The sequence below is a fragment of the Sander vitreus genome, chromosome 8 (genome assembly GCF_031162955.1).
Source record: "Sander vitreus isolate 19-12246 chromosome 8, sanVit1, whole genome shotgun sequence".
In the NCBI taxonomy this organism is placed as follows: Eukaryota; Metazoa; Chordata; class Actinopteri; order Perciformes; family Percidae; genus Sander; species Sander vitreus.
Window position 1 is genome coordinate 15,639,356 of NC_135862.1, and position 20,306 is coordinate 15,659,661.

Below are 20,306 nucleotides of genomic sequence, written 5' to 3' on the forward strand. Positions count from 1 at the left end.
TGATTGCGATATATGATCTCAACGCTAGATGGGAGAAATTCCTACACATTGGACCTTTAAAGCATCCACACTTACCTCACGTCTATTCTCTCATGTAAAACTACATTTCACAATCCAATAACTACTTTACCTTGACCCAAAGGCTAAAGACTAATCTTGGCATAACTAGTTTCAGGTACGATGCACCTTTTAAATGGAGTGAAAAGTAAACTAGTTTCTTCAGTAAACTATCTCTTGTTCTCAGGTCTCCTGGTCGCAACTACCTGATTAAATAAGGTTACTAATAACTTAACCCTTGTGTTGTCCTTCGGGTCACCGGGACCCATCAAGTTTATTTGACGTTTTGTATTGGCCTGGCGTTGAGCTTCGGGTCCAGGTGACTTGAAGGACAACACAAGGGTTAAAGTGCTCATATTATGCTCATTTTCAGGTTCATAATTGTATTTAGAGGTTGTACCAGAATAGGTTTACTGTATGTGGTTTAATTTTCAGAAAACACCATATTTTTGTTGTACTGCACATTGCTGCAGCTCCTCTTTTCACCCTGTGTGTTGAGCTCTCTGTTTTAGCTACAGAGTGAGACATCTGACTTCTGTTCCATCTTTGTTGGGAGTCACACATGTGCAGTAAGTATTGCTAGCTAGTCAGTTGCAGAGTATGAGGGTGTGCCGTGCTAGCAGCTAGGCGAGCATTATAACGTGTGTTACAAAGTGACGCACGTTCATCACGGAAGTAAAGGCTGGACTACAATAGAGCTGTTTGGAGCAGTTTATAAACAGTGTTTTCTCTGGAAGATGGTAAGTTCCTTTGGGGTGGACTTTGGGCTTTTTCACTTTGTAAACTTATAACGTGCACAAAAAAGATATATAACACCAGTGCTTAAATTGGGCCAGGGCTCTCCAGGGCTCAGCCCCGGCACATAAGCCTGCTCCTTTGTCCGGATGTGCCTGCTTGCAGTCAGTTGCCTACTGGAAATATGTCACATAAATAGTCAGATAATTCTGACAATAAATGAAAGATTTTTGAAATGGCATGTCTATTTTGTCTTGGCAGAGCTGAGATGAGATAATCAGAACACAGCAACAACCTGCGCAGAGCTGCAGACAATTCACCACTGTGGGTCAACTATAACGCCACGTGTCTACGTTGGTAGGATTAACAGATAAAATGCCTTCTCCTAAAGCTAAAAACCCTGTTCGCAGCGGTGGAAGCCCGGTGCTCGGAAGCTCCAACGGCCGCTACGAGTTCATGTTGCTGACCGAGCCGTTGAACCGGTCCTCGCCATCGCATCTCCTCCAGCGGGAGGGCACCGAGCCGGCAATGGCTCGCCTCCGAGCATCGGAGAGCCCCACTCGGGGTGTGTGTGTGTGTGTGTGTGTGTGTGTGTGTGTGTGTGTGTGTGTGTGTGTGTGTGTGTGTGTGTTGTAGTAAAGAGAGAGAATGGGAGAAGGAAGTTGGTGTGAGGTGGACCTGGTCACCACAGACCCAAATCTTCTCAGCTGTTGCTACTGTCATATGCTGCACTGTCTCTTCATGTGGCACATTATGTTTGGCACATTGTATGGGTCACTTCTTATATCATAACAAGGTAATACAATGTGTAATCAAGGGATGACTGATTAACAGTAATGTAAATGCTAAATGCCCTAATACCTGTTGATACTACAACAATGCAACGTATAGGCTCTTAACCTTGCAGTTTTGCACATATCATGTAAGACTCAATTTCTACATTTCTTTGCACAAAACTCTCCAGAAAGTGCCATTTAATGGTTTATTTTTCCAAAACTTTTCCCGGGGGGGCTTACCACCGGACCCCTCTAGGGAGAGCCCCCCCACATAACAAATCCCAATTTAACCCCTGTATAACACAATAAAGAAAAGGGGAAAAGCCAAAAAGCACAATATGAGCACTTTAAGGTAGCGAGCATAATTCCTTTAATTTGAGATTAGACTGATCATTATTATTTCACTAAATTGAATGAAAAACTAGTCAGATTAGTCACTAATGACGGTGAAGTATGAAGGCAGTACGGTGATAAAGTTGGTATGCTGCAGGATCAGCCTCTTGTACACTGTGTTTTTTCATTTTGTTTTTGTGTAGTTATTTCAGCATTCATTTACAACATTGTCTATATCAGAATTGGTGGGATTCAGTTTTGTCCTGCATGTTTTTTTACATCACAAAACAAAGAGGTTTAATAGAGTTGAGAGTGCAATATTTTTGGGAGACCGTTTAGTGATCTTCCTGATAAATAGGTTGTTCAATTGACAGTAGAGAAAAGTAGTATGTTTAGTCTTGAAAGCATAGTTTTGTTAACATTGCACCTGACTACAGGCTATCTGTATTTTAATGATTTGTCCATAGTTGTGAGAACATGGTGTTATTCCCATTTGGTCCACCTGCAGGCTGCACAATCCTCCACAGAGCTGTCAAGGTCTCGGTGACACTCCCCGTGTCGGTTTGGCTGATGTAATGCTCCTTTGGCATCATTAACTGAATTACACAGCAGCCAATAGCAGCAGGACAAGTTATGATCAGGAAAGGATGGTTTTCATCTGGAGAGCCATTCACATGCCTCCATGTGCTGCAACCTCAACAGCTCAACAGTATCAATGCCCCCGGTTATTTGCAAACCAAATTAACTCCTGCCTCCCTTGGATTTGGTGGGAACAAACAATAACTAAGATAAAATAATAAAACTACTGATGTCTGGAGAGCGCAGATAAACAAAACGTAAGCAGCACAAATGTTGGTTATAAAGAAAGGGTTGACTTTCTCAGGATAGAGACATTTCAAAGTGTTGGAAATACAAGTGCATGTTTGTTGACCAAGAAATACAATTAATGATTGACCAGTGATGCACGTGATCAGGAAGACTTCCATGTTTTCTAAAGAGTGCTGTCAAACATGTATATATATATATATATATATATGTATGTAGAATTTTAACAACAAACTTTATACCAACAGTGCTGATTTAGATTGAGTTTGTAAATCGGAATCTGTTTTTACAACTATGGTATTGTCAACTGTTTTTTGTCTCTGCATAACAATGTTTAAGTATTTATATCTTATAGTGTTATGTAGTGCTACTTGTAACATAATATTGCAATGCAGACATATCTCCAGATTGCCACAGACAAGGTTGAGTTCCTTTTAGTTTATTACAAGTAAGAAAGATGTTACCATCTGCTTCCACTCACTAATATAAACAAACCGTTGTCTGGTTTGGTTTGACATTCGCTCGTCTGTCTTCTCTTGACACAATCCAGACTGGTTTGTTAGGAGGTGGAGGGTTTTCAGAGAGATAAACATGCCCAACACTATGTGAACCATTGGTTTCATCCCTTTTTTTTTTTTCTTTTTCTTTTTTTAACTTTGCTTTTAGAGTCGGGGTAAAAAAAACCACTTTGTTAAATACATCTACCTCTCTTCTGTATATCATCTAAAACATTTAACTTAAAAAAAACAAACAAAAAAACTACACAAATATTCTCTGCACAAAGATAAAAGTATATGTTTACTCAAATAAGACACTACTAGTACCCAATGGGCAGTGAGTCTGGGACATCCATACTTTTACATACAGCTTTACACTTACACTTTTGTGTCCTGCAGTAAAACCAGTCCGTCAAAGTGTCTTGTGGGAAAAGAGTTTCCACCACTTTGTCGCAAATTATTAACCCCATAGGAACCATGACATCTTCTACAGACTCAAAAGAAAAGAATGCTGTTTACACACTAAAATTGAGGACTTAATAAGCACATACAAATGGCTTTTTACTGCATTATGAGCAGTTTGCTAAAGTACACCTCTGTTGCACATTTTTTCTCTACACATAACAGGATGTTTGAAATTTCCCAAATTGCACCACTTATTGTTGATGAAACCTGATCTCATAATGAAATACAAAACCACATTTTTTTTTACCTTCATTTTGAGAGGCATTTTGCTATTAAGAAAAATCAAAACATTCACCTATATGGTTTAAACTATAATTTGAAAACAGTGTTTTTAATATTTTTGATACATATAAAAACAGCACCAAACTGTTTAAATAGCTGATGATAACAGTTAAAATTACACCAACATAAAAGTCTTTTTTGTTACTCTGGCTGATTAAGCTGCAGAGGTTGCACTTGAGTCGAGCTATGCTATGAATAACATGAGGTCACCAAAGTCCATGACTAATAAGAGTGGTAATTAAAAGGGAGATGCCAGTCAATGCTGGACTGTACATACACACACACACAGGAAAATAATGGAAACTAATTTTGAAGACAAGTCATCATGTTTATTTTCCATTTATTTTTTGTTTCAGCTGAATGTACAATACAATGTTATGTGCATGTTTTCATCATGACTCATCTGGTTTCTGGAGATACTGTTTGACAGCACTGACAATAGTCGATACCTCTGCCATGGCCCCTTTACCTGCAACAAAGTAAAGAATTATAGTTACACGACCACATAAATTAGAAGTTAGTGGCCTGGAAGCAATGACCTGAAGAAGACATACATACTTCTCATGCATTATTGCACAATCCCCATACTCACAAACACACTTTCATAAACATGTTCTCTTTCTACTGCAGAAATAGTTGCTTTTCTAGTCATTGTAGATAGCTTATCTGAGGTTCATTTTTTAACAAAGACAAAAAAATGTACCACTTTTATTGATGCATCAATATTACATAATTAGTAAACTTTTTTTCAACAGCTTCCACATTTACAGTGGTTTGTGTGAGTATTTAAAACGTCACTAGAGTAGCTTACCAAGGTCTCTTGAAAATACAGCTAATTTGACTGAATCTTTAGATACAGTATCAATCATTGTCTTACACTGGACCACAGGGTGCATTTTTTAACCTAATTATATAACCACAAGACACATTAAAAAGAAAGTTGTTTACAAAGTCAAGGACTTAATTAAGGACATAAAAACATTGTGCAACCTGTTGATCACCTTAAAGAACCATTTGCACTGAAGTGTTTTTTACCCCAGGTAATATTCTTGACAACAATTTGTCTTCTGCTGTACCTTTCTTGTATACCAGTCGGTACTTGACTGAGTTGTCTAAACCTAATTAATACTTTAAATCTTTGATCAAGCAATCCTACCCTCCTTAACGAATGCCATCAGGAGTTTTTGTATGTTCTAATCAAATGCACAAGATAATGGACCAATTAAAATGTCTTTTTTATAAATCATAAGATAACAAGATTAGGCAGATATAACACATAGATAAAGTAACTAATGTTAAAGCATGCTAAGCTGAAGGTATGCCAAAGCTATAGGTATGCCACAAATAGATGCAAAGAATGGAAGTTATGAAGAAGATACCAGGTGAAATGATAACACACTATATGTTTTAGAATCTACGCAGGCCAGTTATCAGATCCAAATTAAACTGTATTGTAGACCTTAAAGCACAGAGACTCTATACTGCCAGACATTACAACATTAGAACAGCTTGTATCCTCTTTGTAAGGAGGACACAGTGTAAGTCTGTCTGCTAGTCCGACTATCTTTGAATAGGTGATTAGAAATATACTGGGCCATTTGTCTATCACTATCTCCTCATCCCCGCACCGGGACCCAAACTAAGCCAGTCTCAGAAGCCAATAACAGTATAGACTGCCCAGTATGCTGAGAACCAGACAGGACTCTAACTTCATCAGTTTTATGATTTTCTACATTCCAACAAAAGTTCTTACCCTTCACTGAAGTAAAGACATAGCTCACTGGGGTCAGCTGTTGTACAATGCCTACTCTCTAAAAGATGATACCATCCATCCATTTTCTGTTCCTCATGCATGCCTAGGTGGCAGCATGCCTAGCAAGAGAGCTAGCAAGGCTATAACAATGTGGAAACCACTACTATGTGGTCCCACTAGCCACAAGGAAGAGGTTTGGTGCACCGCCAGCCGAGGAGCAGATGAAGGCAGAGGCCTTGGCCTACTGACTCTGGGTTATGTAAACAGGGTAAAAGTTGAAAGGTGGCTACTGGCTTCTTGCATTTCTCTTTATATTACAGCAACTTAAAACTAGACTGAAAAGCTGTATTTCACTGCCCTCTCTGGTTGAAAGTTTAAAGTCTGTAGTCAGACGTGTGCTCTGCTGCACCTGTAACCACACAACAACAACATAGCGTACCGACACACCCTGGAGTACAATTATACATCACTGCAGAAAGGTGAGACGTTAAACCACTGGAGGAGGAGGATTTTCAACTAGTGGTAAGCAGTGTTGGGAGTAACGCGTTACAAAAGTAACGCAATTACAGTAATGTATTCCTTTTTGCTGTAACGCAGTAATATAACGCATTACTAATTAAATTTCGGTAATATTATACTCGTTACAATCTCAGTAACGAGAGTTACAGCGCATTTTAACGCAACATTTAGTGGTGCATTGTTTTTTTAAGAATTCACCAACACATTTCTTCACAGGAAAAAAAAAAAGCCGTATTATTTTCCTGTCGCTGTACAATGGTTGAGATGACTGCAGAGACGGATACATTTGCGAGATGGATATTATTTTCAGGAGTTATTACGCTGCGTTGAAGTGAGCTGTCCTGTTTCTGTTCCCATGGTCAGAGCCAGAACCAGAGACGGTACGGACAGCATGTACAGGTGCTGGTCATATAATTAGAATATCATGAAAAAGTTGATTTATTTCAGTAATTCCATTCAAAAAGTGAAACTTGTATAATGTATACATTCATTCCACACAGACTGATATATTTCAAGTGTTTATTTCTTTTACTTTTGATGATTAGAACTGACAACTAATGAAAACCCCAAATTCAGTATCTCCGAAAATTTGAATATTGTGAAAAGGTTCAATATTGAAGACACCTGGTGCCACACTCTAATCAGCTAATTAACTCAAAACACCTGCAAAGCCCTTTAAATGGTCTCTCAGTCTAGTTCTGTAGGCTACACAATCACGGGGAAGACTGCTGACTTGACAGCTGTCCAAAAGACGACCATTGACACCTTGCACAAGGAGGGCAAGACACAAACGGTCATTGCTAAAGAGGCTGGCTGTTCACAGAGCTCTGTGTCCAAGCACATTAATAGAGAGGTGAAGGGAAGGAAAAGATGTGGTAGAAAAAAAGTGTACAAGCAATAGGGATAACCGCACCCTGGAGAGGATTGTGAAACAAAACCCATTCAAAAATGTGGGGGAGATTCATAAAGAGTGGACTGCAGCTGGAGTCAGTGCTTCAAGAACCACCACGCACAGACGTATGCAAGACATGGGTTTCAGCTGTTGCATTCCTTGTGTCAAGCCACTCCTGAACAAGACACAGCGTCAGAAGCATCTCGCCTTAGCTAAAGACAAAAAGGACTGGACTGCTGCTGAGTGGTCCAAAGTTCTGTTCTCTGATGAAAGTAAATTTTGTATTTCCTTTGGAAATCAAGGTCCTAGAGTCTGGAGGAAGAGAGGAGAGGCACAGAATCCACGTTGCTTGAAGTCCAGTGTAAAGTTTCCACAGTCAGTGATGGGTTGGGTTGCCATGTCATCTGCTGGTGTTGGTCCACTGTGTTTTCTGAGGTCCAGGGTCAACGCAGCCGTCTACCAGGAAGTTTTAGAGCACTTCATGCTTCCTGCTGCTGACCAACTTTATGGAGATGCAGATTTCATTTTCCAACAGGACTTGGCACCTGCACACAGTGCCAAAGCTACCAGTACCTGGTTTAAGGACCATGGTATCCCTGTTCTTAATTGGCCAGCAAACTCGCCTGACCTTAACCCTATAGAATATCTATGGGGTATTGTGAAGAGGAAGATGCGATACCTCCGCATTGCTGCAGTAATTCAGGCAAAAGGAGCCCCAACTAAGTATTGAGTGCTGTACATGCTCATACTTTTCATGTTCATACATAAACTAAAAATCCTTTTTTTGTATTGGTCTTAAGTAATATTCTAATTTTCTGAGATACTGAATTTGGGGTTTTCATTAGTTGTCAGTTATAATCATCAAAATTAAAAGAAATAAACACTTGAAATATATCAGTCTGTGTGGAATGAATGTATACATTATACAAGTTTCACTTTTTGAATGGAATTACTGAAATAAATCAACTTTTCATGATATTCTAATTATATGACCAGCACCTGTATGTCCCAACAGGTGACGGTACGTCAGCGGCTGACAGATATAAACATGTCGGGAATTAACGTTGAGGCTTGCTACACGTAAATATCATTGCATTTTATCAGCCGTGGAGAGTAACTATACCTGTAGTGAAATGGCTTCGAATGACGACCAAAAACGCTTGTCTTTTACTGTGACCATTTACTGTTCAATATGTTGCAGTTTTACAAACAAAAAAGTAAACAACTTGAGCCTGACGGACATGTTGCATCTCAGTAAGCTATCAAGAGTAGGCTACACAACAGACAACTTCCATGTAGCCTACTTCAAAATAAAAGCACTTCCTGTGACGGTTCGCAATAAAACTAAATTACTGTTAAATAAGGTTGTGTACCTTTTCACAAATCAGCTGTAAATCAAGTACTGTAAATAATGTAAATAGTGAGTTTTAATCACACTATAATTGAACATTTCCTTTAGAGTGTTTTAAACTAAACATGAATTTCTTATTCAAGTGCTATAATCAAACATTTTACAACAATGCCGTACTTTTGAGTATTTTCATTTTCTCCTACTTGCCTATTGTACGTTTTACATATCTACTTTTTATAGCTTTAGTTACTTTGCATATTTATATTAATTATACAAAATATGAATAATCTATGATGTAAAGTGGATAAAGAGGACTTTATTGATCCGGTGGGGAAATTCACAAGCTAGCTGCCAAATCAAACTTCTCCTGTTATTTTGGTGAAAGTAACTCAAAACTAATGTAAAAGTAGTGTAACGCATTACAATTCAGAGACAGTAATATTGTAATATAACTAATTACTCTCAAATGACTATATGGTAATCTATAATGTATTACATTTTGGAAGTAACTTGCCCAACACTGGTGGTAAGTTGCTCAACTTACACATATAGATATATATATTTGAGGAAGGCAGAGTTCATTCTGCTTATTTTACAATTACTGCCCCTGCGGACGACTTATGTGTCATTTAAGGTAAGAAGTATTTATTTATTGACCTGCATACCTAAAAACAGTTATGGTGATAATAAAATTGAAAAGACTATAATGCAGTTTAAATCTATAATGGAAGGACTTAATGCTAGAATCAATCAGGTCATTTTCTTGCAATGGATTCTTATTGCATTCTGAAATGTCAGAAGGTGAAAGTAAATTATTGTAGATACTCAATATCTTTTTTATGGTATTGACCCACCTTCATCTCCACATACTAGCTTCTTAGCAATGCAGGGAATTTCCATATATCCAAACTCTGTGAGACAGGATACCTGCTGGGCTGTAATGGGATGCTGCCACATAGCTGTATTCATTGCAGGGCAGAAGAGGAGAGGGCGACTGGTATCCCAGGCTCTTACCACACATGTCTGCCAATGACAAAGATTACATTTGGAAATAATTTCAGAGAAATCATGGCATGAAATCACATGTTGTAGGCAATCAGATGATCATTTTGATGTTCTTACCAAGAGATTGTCACAAATTCCATTAGCAATTTTTCCAAGAGTGTTGGCATCAAGGGGGGCAATGACAAGTAAGTCTGCCCAGCGCCTTAGCTCAATGTGCAACACAGGGTCAGATCTCTGAGTCCACAGCTAGAACACAGACATGCCGTTAGGAATGCTTGGTTCACTTGCTCACTTCTCTTCTGAAATGCACGATACTTTAGACCAAAGTTTCTCAATCTTTCCTGGCCCTTGACCATGTTTTTATGTCTCAAAATTCTCCTGACCTCAGCATCTGAAAAGCTGTCAAGTGATTACTGGTCAACTCATGCCACACTTTAATTCACTCAATGTGATTTTCAGTTTATTCTTTTATATTTTAAAACTTACATTTCAAGAGCAAAAAGGGATCTTAAAATTGACTGTATGCAAATGATATGTCATACCTATTTCACCTATTAATAAAAATACACCAGTTAAAAAAGAAATCTTTAGAAATCTTACACAATCAATTTAGCTCATCAGTGGCACACAGTTTGAGAAATTCTGCTATTGACTGTCAGTTAATATTTACTATACTAGGACATTTGACAATTGTTACCTCCCACTCATCCTTGTCACTGTAGATTTTTACTGAAACCTCTGCAGAATTGTAGAAGTGCTTGGCATGCTCTGTGGTGACGACTCTTACATCCACCTAAAGCATAAAACAAGACAGTGACAGTCACAGGGATTTTAAAGAGCACTTTTTAGTATTGCTATAGTGCTGGGTGGAAAACTAAGAAGAGACACCTATAAATGGCAAGTAACTGATCTTTTAAGAGACCACTTTATGGGTCTTACACTTCAGTATACCTTAGCACCAAATTTTGAGTTTCTCTCTCTCTCATGGTGAATGTTCCTTGCAAATATTAAAAGGGATACTTCGCATTTTGCTATTAAGAAAAATCAAAACATTCACCTATATGGTTTAAACTATAATTTGAAAAGTGTTTTTAATATTTTTGATACATATAAAAACAGCACCAAACTGTTTAAATAGCTGATAACAGTTAAAATTACACCAACATAAAAGTCTTTTTTGTTACTCTACCTTCTGATGATGCAAAAATTGTGACGCAAAAATCGTCATTTTGCGTCATCGGAGGCTTTCTCGGCTAGATGTTATAGACTACAGCCAGCTAGTTCTGCATGGGACTGTCACTATCTGATGCGAGTCGAGTGTCAGCCATCTTGAAGCTAAGCTAACAGGCGCTCTCTTTTCAGTAGCAACCTTCCAATTATATGCATTCAAACTCCCGGACATGTGTACCACCGGGATACATTGATACAGATCGGAGAATATGCAGGAAACTTTATTACAGACGGAATACTCGACACACTACGCAAGTTTTGCCTGCTACGGAGACCAGCACCTCAGCCTGCGGTGACGCTTGATGCCGCTAGCCGGGGATGGTGACATCGAAAGCGGTGTGCGAGAAAGGGCAGGAGTTCGAGCTAGGTGGAAAGCTAACGCTAGCCGGCCACCTGTCCCATCCATCCTGCTTGCAAATGTCCGCTCATTAAACAACAAACTGGACTACATCCAACCTCAACGAAACTCCCAATGCGAGTTCAGAGACTGCTGTGTTTTTGTTTTTGTGGAAACATGGCTGAACAACAGTGTACCGGACTCCGCTATCCAGCTACCAGGCCTGCTAGCCTTCCGAGCAGAGAGAGATGCTGCTCTGTCGCTGGGTAAGACTCGCAGAGGTGGGCTGTGTTAACACGCAGTGGTGCAGAAATGCGGTGCTTGTATCCAACTACTGCTCACCGCTGGTGGAGTTTGTGACTGTTAAATGCTGACCATTCTACATTTCCACGCAAATTCACGGCTGTGTTTATACTCTGTGTTTACATCCCACCAAGCGCTAACCCTAACCCCTTTAATCCACATGAGCCAAAAATAAGTCTAGAAGGCACCAACTTCTAAAATTATTTCACATTTCTACTACATAAATAACCCAATTTAAATACATATTCATCTTTCCAGCAGTGAAATATCCCTTTAAGGATGGCTATACAGTCCTAACACTGTCTTTAATTTATGTATTGTGTAGTGGTATAAGCAGGGTCCAAAATTAGCATCATCTGCTAGCCAAATGTTGGTAAAATAAGCTAATGGCTCGTAGATTTGCTTCACTTACCAGCCAAAAAAATCAATGCAATTTATTAAGTGTCTGGTAACATTTCACTAGCCATTTGGCTGGTGAACAAAAAGTTCACACACAGAATTTTGAACCCTGGATATAAGAGTTGTGTTGCGTTACGTCACTGCCAGATATGGATAGTGTCCTGGCTGTAACTAGCCTGGATGCCAGCCAAACTTAGCCCCGCCCACAACATTTGAGGTTGGGAACATAGACAGTATATAAGAATGGACCAACAGATCCCGTTGCTCTGGACGGAGACCAGTGAAGGATATTAGAAGCACTTTTCCAGTGAGCGCTGAGCGTTACTGCGCAGCCTCCAACTGAGAGAGACGACATAAATGTGACGTGAGCAACCTGTCTGAAAGTTGTAAGTCTTCTGGTAGCTGGGCCAAGAGAAATCTCAATCATTCCGAATCTTGCAGAGACGGAGAGCGTAGGTATATGTAAGGCGATAACATGGACACAGGCTAATTATTGCTAACTAAAATGCTAGTTAACATTAGTAATTAAACTTAAACAGCTAATGTAAGTTGAAACTGCCTGCGAGCTCCTCCTGTACTATACAGTAATTCCTCTACTATGCGACAGTAAGTAAGCGTGGTTATGACACATTCGTTAGCCTATTTTTATAAAAACGTCTGCTACGGAGCCATAACATGAGATACAAGGTAATGGAGCCTTTTATATATTGTCGTGTTTCTTTAGAAATAAACAATGGACAAAAAAAAAAGTCTTTAAACCCTTCAGATGTAAAGTTATTCGCTGTCAAAGTGATGTCAAAATGAATGGCAGTCAATGGAATGCTAACGTTGGGTGATCGTTTGGTAGCATCAAAATGGCGCCATAGGAGGTTCGAGTTCTGAAGCGAAGCTTACCCCCCTTGGTTGGGAAGTTCGGTCTGGACTTGATTCGTTGTGGAGCAACTATGCTCGAACCAGAGCTGTTCGGACCAATCAAATTGTCAGGGCGGGCTTTATACGATGATGGACAGATGATCAACAGTAACGTAATCAACCACGTCACCAAAGAGCGCTTGGGTTGAATTTGTTTACAACAAAGATGGCTGCCATCGCATCTGTTATAGAAGATATTGACAGCGCATTAATTTAAAAAGAGGAACAGAGAACCGCGATCACGTATGTATACACATTGCCACAACCATCTGCACGACACGGAAACTGCCGCCTCTGCCTTTGCTCTGTCGAAGCCTGCCTTTGACTTGCAGCTTCTGTGACGTCTGTCTCCGTTGCTCTGATTGGTTGTAGGTCTAGGTCACTGCCCGATGTGAGTCGAGTGCAGATGTGAGTCGCGCATGCTCAGATTTAAACGGTTTACGGGATAAAGTGTCATACCCGATGTTAGTCGAGTGAGACCGGCTGTGGTCGAGTGCAGACGTGAGTTGCACATGCTCAGATTTAAAACAGTTTACGGTTTTCTCTTTACATACAATAACAGAAGATGGAAATCATTTCAAAAACGTTTTAGCTATGATTGTTTGATTGTTAACGTTAGCTCAAAATGCCATTCAAGTGACAGCCTTTGTTGTGTTTGATTGCTAACTTGTAGCCAGCAGTGAACGAACTTCGTTGTAGGTCAATTTTTACTGTATTGACATTATAGCAGTCTCTTGTTAGCATCTTGCAGACTACTTGTCGCAAAGTGACGCATGCGCAACTCACATCTGCTCTGCTCTTGTCGCAAAGTGACGCATGCGTGACTCACATCTGCTCACATTTTCTTTCCTGGTTCAGTTGAAACACGCCCCATAATCACAGCCCAATGGAGCAGTATCAGACTCACATTCTGACTAAAATCTGAGTATGACGACGTCAGGCTAGGCTTTAACAGGGTTGAAGGATTATTAAAATGATGTCTGGTGCCAAACCCTACTTTCTACACTCCATTCTTGCCATCCTAACATAACACTGTGTCAGAATACTTAGTTCACAACAGACAAAAACCCGTCAGAGAAGGTTGGTTCATGAAGAACAAAGAGAACCTGCAGTTTTTATTTGTTTAGCAGCCTTGCTGATTACTCGGCTAAATTAAACTAATGCTAGCTAGCGAACAAGCTAACGTTACAGTGTGCAGCAAGTGGAAGGGAGAAAAGAAAAGCGTGAGGAGTAATGGATCGGTTTCAAGTGCCTCCACCACCCAGCTTTCACAAAAGCCAAAAGAGTGGCCCAAATGGATCAGAAGGTGAAGTCACTAGTGAAAAAACAGCGGGACATGCTGAAGAGCAACTTCAAAGCAGAGGCTACAGCAGCCAATATGGACAGTGTTGGTTTGCATCAGCGAACTTTTCACAAAGGCAAAGCTGGGCAGCAATGTAAAAAGCACTTTAAGAGACAAAGTAGACACCCTCAGTCACAGCCACATGGCGACACAAAAGATGTGGTAGAGCTCCATCTCATAGCAAACAGCAGTGTCCAGCCAAAGATGTATTTTGCAACCAATGTCGCAAAAAAGTACACTATGCAAAAGTGTGCATGTCTGGGGCTTTGGAGTGGTCTAAGCCACCTGTAAAGAAGCCACGGATGAGGACATTGCTTTCTTGGGCTCAGTGGACACAGACAGGAGCGGTGAAACCTGGCTAGCAAAAGTGAAGATAGATGACCACAAATCTGAGTTCAGCATAGATACAGGGGCAGATGTAACAGCAATACTAGATTTTGAATATCGAGCATGTGGACAGTTTCCAGGGCTGGAGAAACCAGCTAAAACTCTATGGGGTTGGAAGGAACCGCCTGAGAGGCACATGCTTCCCTCAGTCGAGCATACACTTGGGCTCGATGGTGTTTTTTTGCCTCCAACGCCACCTTCCAGGCAGCTAACCCTAACCCTAAACATAACCATTGCCGCGCTGCCTGGGAGGAGACGTTGGGGGCAAAAAACAAGACGTTGGGGGCAAGACCTACACTTGGACAGTTAGAGGGTGCTAAAAATGTTTTCAAAGCACAATGCAAACTCAGAGTTTTGGCAAATCCCCTTAGCCAAAGAATCTGCACTCCTAACAACATTTATCACACCATTTGGCAAATACTGCTTTAACCACCTGTGTTTTGGCATATCCTCTGCACCAGAGGACTTCCAAAGCAGAATGTCCCAAATCCTGGAGGGCTTAGAGGGAGTATTATGCCAAATGTATGAAATGCTTCAGCTTGTGTACACTGAGTCACAGATCCTCCATGACACATGCCTGTATACAGTTCTCAAGAGACTCAAGGAAGCAGGAGTCACACTGAAAAGTGAGAAGTGTGAATTCTCAAAAGACTCTGTCGAGTTCCTGGGGCACATCATCGACGGGTCCGGAGTCAGAGCAGATCCTTATAAAATGGAAGCTGTCACCAGGATGAAAGAGCCAGCTGATGTGAGTGGAGTTAGACGGTTCCTGGGGATGGTAAATCACCTGGGTAAATAACTCCCACACCTGGCAAAAAAGACACAGCCACTCAGATCTGTTGAGAGCAAGGAACATGTGGACATGGGGAAACAACACAAGGCATTTGAAAGTATCAAAAAGGATCGGAGCATGCCGCCAGGCCTGGTACTTTATAGCACCAAAGCCGACACAGTAGTTTCAGCTGACGCATCCTCATATGGACCCATATGGCAGTGTTACTTCAGATGCAGCATGACAACCAACTCAAACCAGTAGCATTAGACCCAAGAGCACTGACCGCCACAGAGCAAAGATACGCTCAAATAGAAAAAGAGGCCTTAGCCATTACATGGGTGTGTGAGGGATTCTCTGATTTCCTTGTTGGGATTGCTTTCCATGTTGAGACTGACCACAAGCCCCTTGTGCCGCTGCTGGGGTCGAAAAACCTGGATGAGTTACCTCCTTGTATTCAAAGACTGAGAATGAGGTTGATGAGGTTCTCATACACAATCTCCCATGTTGCAGGTAAAAACATAGCCACTGCTGATGTCCTGTCGAGAGCACCTGTGGGGGGCATAGGTAACACACAGCAGGAGAGAGGTCAATCTGTACGTAAATATGGTCATGTCAAGCCTGCCAGCAACAGAAAAGAGACTGCAGGAAATCAAGGAGTACCAGGTCAAAGATGACATACTGGTGCAAGTGAAACAGTACTGTACTGATGGGTGGCCAGATAGGTTCACGGTGGACAGGGCTTTCCTACAGTTTGCTGGCGAGCACACAGTAGAGAATCGACTACTGCTGAAGGGTAGTAGACTAGTAGACTAGTGATACCAAAGTCACTACAAACAGACATACATAAACTGCATGTAGGACACAGCAAAGTGCCGCAAGCGTGCCAAAACAATCTGTCTGGTGGCCAGGATTAAGCATACAGCTGAAGAGGTATGTTGAGAAATGTGACACCTGTGCAAAAGAGAGAGTAAACTTCAAAGAGACATTAATGCCAACAGACTTTTCAGATAGGCCATTGGCTAAGGTTGGTGCTGATCTGTTTGAGTGAAACAGCTGCCAGGATCTGGTAGTAGTGGACTACTTCTCCCGCTTTATAGAAATAGCCAAACTCACCTTGACTATAGCAGCAGCAGTAATTGAACACTACAAATCCATCTTTGCCAGACATGGCATCTGAAGTCAGAACCGATAATGGCTCTCAGTTCTCTGCAGATAGTTTCAGACAGCAGCAACACGGGGATTCATGCACATTACATCAAGTCCCCACTTCCCTCAAAGTAATGGAAAAGCACAGTGTGCAGTCAGGACAGTAAAAAGCCTTCTGCAGAAACGAAAGGATCCGTACCTGGCTCTGATGGCTTACCGAGCCAAACCCCTGGCCAATGGGCACAGTCCTGCAGAACTGCTGATGGGCTGACACATAAGAACTACTGTTCCTCTTGTACCATCTTCCCTCAATCCAGGATGGCCTGTCATCTCAAAACTGAAAGATGAGGAACAGCAGACAGAAACAGTGGAAAAACGTCAACAGAAGACCTGCCAGAACTGAAACTGGGTGATCATGTCACTGACACAAAGGAAAAAGGGACAGTGAATGCAAGGGCAGATGCGCCAAGATCTTACATTGTTGAGACACTTAGGAGAAACCTGTGTCGGAATCACAGCCACCTTGTTTCCACACCAGCTCTTACAGCCACATCAGTATCTCATCACTCATCTCATGTCTCATGTCTCATTCTCAGCCACAGAGTCTGCGAGATAACTGAAAGACTTTGATACTAGACACTAGTTTAGCTGAATAGAGTTAGTAAAAAACTGAGTTAAAATAGTAATCAGCTGAACAGGATAACCATCTAAAGAAAGTCTTTATGTTTATGAAGGTTTGATAGTCTAACAAAAGTTATTGAAAGAAAATATAAAAATGTTAAGTAAAACTAAAATCTAAAAAATAGTTATTTGACTGTACGGTACAGTACACAGAAAAGGGGATGTAGTGTTATAAGAGTTGAATTTTAATCGCGATTTTGATTTTGGCTTCTAACGATCACAATAAAAATGTAATTGAGAAAAACGATTATTTTGCACATTACGTTTTGCAAGTAAACACTTATTTTAAACTCTTGTGTTCTGAATGAAAAGAAAAAAAAGTTCAACGGGAAAAGTATTAAGGTTAGTTTCAGTTCACTGTGTTTTCACTGTTGATTTGTTTAACTGTTTCACTGTTTTTGAAATAACAAAAAAATGCAACATCTTTCCAAAAGTCAATGAGTAATCGTATTAAATAATCCAGAGTCCAATATTGACCAAAATAATCATGATTATAATTTTCCCCATAATTGATCAGCCCTACACCTAGTGGACAGATATGGATGGCTTTCTGTAACGGTTGAAGGATTATTAAAGTTATCGAGTAGAACTCAAGATGTGTGGTGCGGAGCTCTCTCCTTCTTATATATCTGACCTGATACAGCGTCACACTTCCTCCCGGAGTCTGAGGTCATCAGGTCAGCTGTTGTTAGTGGTCCCCCACACTCATTTTAAAACCAGAGGGGATAAATCATTTCAAGGGCTTTTATGGCTGTCTGATTTTATGTACCTATGTTTTTCATTGTATTCTTACTGTATTCTTAGTCTTTTATTTATTGTATTTCACTTTATTGTGTAGCACTTTGTGATTTTTATCTGTGAAAACTGCTATATTAATAAACTTTACTTACTTACTCACCTTTCTACACTACATTCTTGCCATCCTAACATAACATATTGCAAAACATATACTTTATTAATTTACCATTTCATTATATGAGATGAATTTCTATCACAATTGCCACTTATGTTTTCACTTATCCTTTTATTTTCCGGTGGCGAGCATAGACATAAAAATACAGTATATGTATAATTATACAGTCTATGGTGGTGAGGCTAACAATAGACATGTTAGCTCTAATATTAACTTTGAGTACATTAGCAAGGATATATGAAATTACTTTACTGTTTGTCACTGAGCGTTGCCTAAAGTTACCACTTCCACCTGCGGTGAAATGGTGTGCCGGTGGAACACAAGCCACTCTGACGACCGGCACACGTCGGTGTAATGAGCGGCCAGTGCCCCCAGGGGATCGGTTTATGCCGCTGTACCACAGTGACATGCCATCAGCCACCGGAAAATGCTGCTGTAGTGAGTGCTTTCCATGTCAGTGCCCTCTGTCCCCCCCCCCCCCACTTACAACACGTCTGAGTAAATTTGAACGCACCATAAGTAGGCACGCTAGTTAACACTACACTTGACAGCAGGTAACGTTATCCTAGCGTTAGCTAGTAGCTGGATTAAACACAGTTAAAATGCTGACAGCTAACGTTAAATGATGTAAAGTGTGACTGTATTTCACTGTAGAGGATTCCAACACCGGGACGTAACAGTCTGCAGCTTCCATTGTCGGAAAAACAACACAGACGGTGCATTCACTGAAACTGGTAGCCTAATGGCCCTGACACACCAACCCGATAATTGCCGTCGGACAGTCTGGCGAGGTCAGTGACTTGAGTCTGTTCGGTGTGTTCCGTGCCGTCGTCCATTGGAGGAGCTGTCAGCCTTCATTTGGGCCGACCTGACTTGCTGGGTCGGAGGGCGGGCAGTCGGACTCACTCCACCAATCTGATTGGTTGAGTGCTAACCCGGAAATAACAAGCGGGATGAGTGACGAACGGCTCTCAAAATCTGACGAAAATCTTTTAAACTGACCTTTGTCGATCTGAAATGAAGACAGATTCAGCAACTGTATGGCCTATTTCTTAAAATGTTTTCAGAAACACGTTTCAGTGAACTATTTTAACTAGATGCCATTACTATTGGCTGGAGAAGCCAGACCCACATGACGCGTTGTCATTTCCGGTTTTAATTTTTTGTATTACGTCTACGCAGAACGTACGCTCAAGATGGCGTCGCTTCGGTGTGTTCCAAGGCACTTTTTGGACCTCGGGGAGCCGACTGATCAGTCCGACTGCCTTTTCTGCCGATGGTCAGCCGTCGGGTTGGTGTGGGGCTTAAGCCTTGTGGTGCAAAGTTACTGTAAAATACCCTTTTCCCATCTGGTGGTTGTTTTTGTCGTTTAACAGCAATTTACTGGTGAAATACGTTAAGGTTATAAGTGATTGTTATTACATTATTAATAGCCTAAATCATTTAATTTAGACCATATGGCCTTAGCAATAAACCAGCCTTTCTTAATGTCGCTGATGTATGTATCAAATGTAACAAAATGTCTTATGTTTTTGTATATTACCTTAGTACCACATACTTGGTTCATTGGCATGCTCCCCCTCCGTGTGGCCAGTTAAAATGTTAGCAGGTCTCCCATTGGGCAAGATGTGGCAGTAAAACAGTATGGAGTGGTTTATGTAAATGTCAGTGTTTCCATCAATCATAAATGAAATGTAGGCTACTTGGAATCCGCAATTTGGAGAGACAAATGGGAGAGAATCTTTCAATAAAAATCATCCTCCTCAGCAGTCTGTTCTCCTCACTTCTGAAATTACAGCTACGCCCCTGCAGTTGAGTATAGGCTGTTTTGTTAGTTTAATCCCACAGTATTTTCTAAATGAAAACAACTATATTTGAAAGTAAAATAACAATACTGTAGCTGAGTAAGAGGACTATGATAACAAGATTACACTGCTGTGTTGTTTTACAGCTGCAACATCTCCATCTTGCGGTTAAGGTAAGTTTATGTGCGCTCTGCCAGGTAGAGAAATAATAATGTGTCAGGGTGCACGGACAATTGGGCATATAGCCTACTTGGTGTATAGGTTATGTAATAAAGGCAGAGAGAAGAAACTGTCACTAAAAGCAGGCTCTGTATAAAACAATGACTACGAAGCAGCTCACCCCAGGGAGCTGAAGAAGCTGGGATACCAAAAGAGGCAGTTTCAAGGCTGCAACACTTCCCGTCACGCCAACAAGAACACGAAATGTCCCGGAAGATTTCAGCAAATCAGTTTTTAGACCGAAAACATAGTCATCTGTCTGCATATTAGCATATCACCAAGAAGAGGTCGACAAAGTGCCGTGTCGCTCCTCTAAACCACTCTCCGCTTAACTACTTCCGTAAATATCCACCGCCAGCCAATCAGA

The 20,306-nt window shown here is 40.8% G+C and overlaps 1 protein-coding gene across 2 annotated transcripts; it reads right to left on the bottom strand.

Annotated features, from left to right (window-relative positions):
* Positions 1-4,293: 4,293 nt before the first annotated feature.
* On the bottom strand, positions 4,294-20,291 carry ppcdc (phosphopantothenoylcysteine decarboxylase). Of its 2 annotated transcripts, none has more exons than XM_078257058.1 (5): positions 20,061-20,291; positions 10,188-10,283; positions 9,608-9,736; positions 9,340-9,508; positions 4,294-4,439 (listed from the first exon to the last, which is right to left on the bottom strand). In XM_078257058.1, the coding sequence occupies exons 1-5, from the start codon at positions 20,202-20,204 to the stop codon at positions 4,363-4,365; spliced, it is 615 nt and encodes a 204-aa protein (XP_078113184.1). In that variant the 5' UTR covers positions 20,205-20,291; the 3' UTR covers positions 4,294-4,362. The 2 variants fall into 2 exon arrangements, with proteins under 2 accessions (XP_078113184.1, XP_078113185.1); XM_078257059.1 differs by lacking the exon at positions 20,061-20,291 and adding an exon at positions 19,459-19,998.
* Positions 20,292-20,306: the final 15 nt, after the last annotated feature.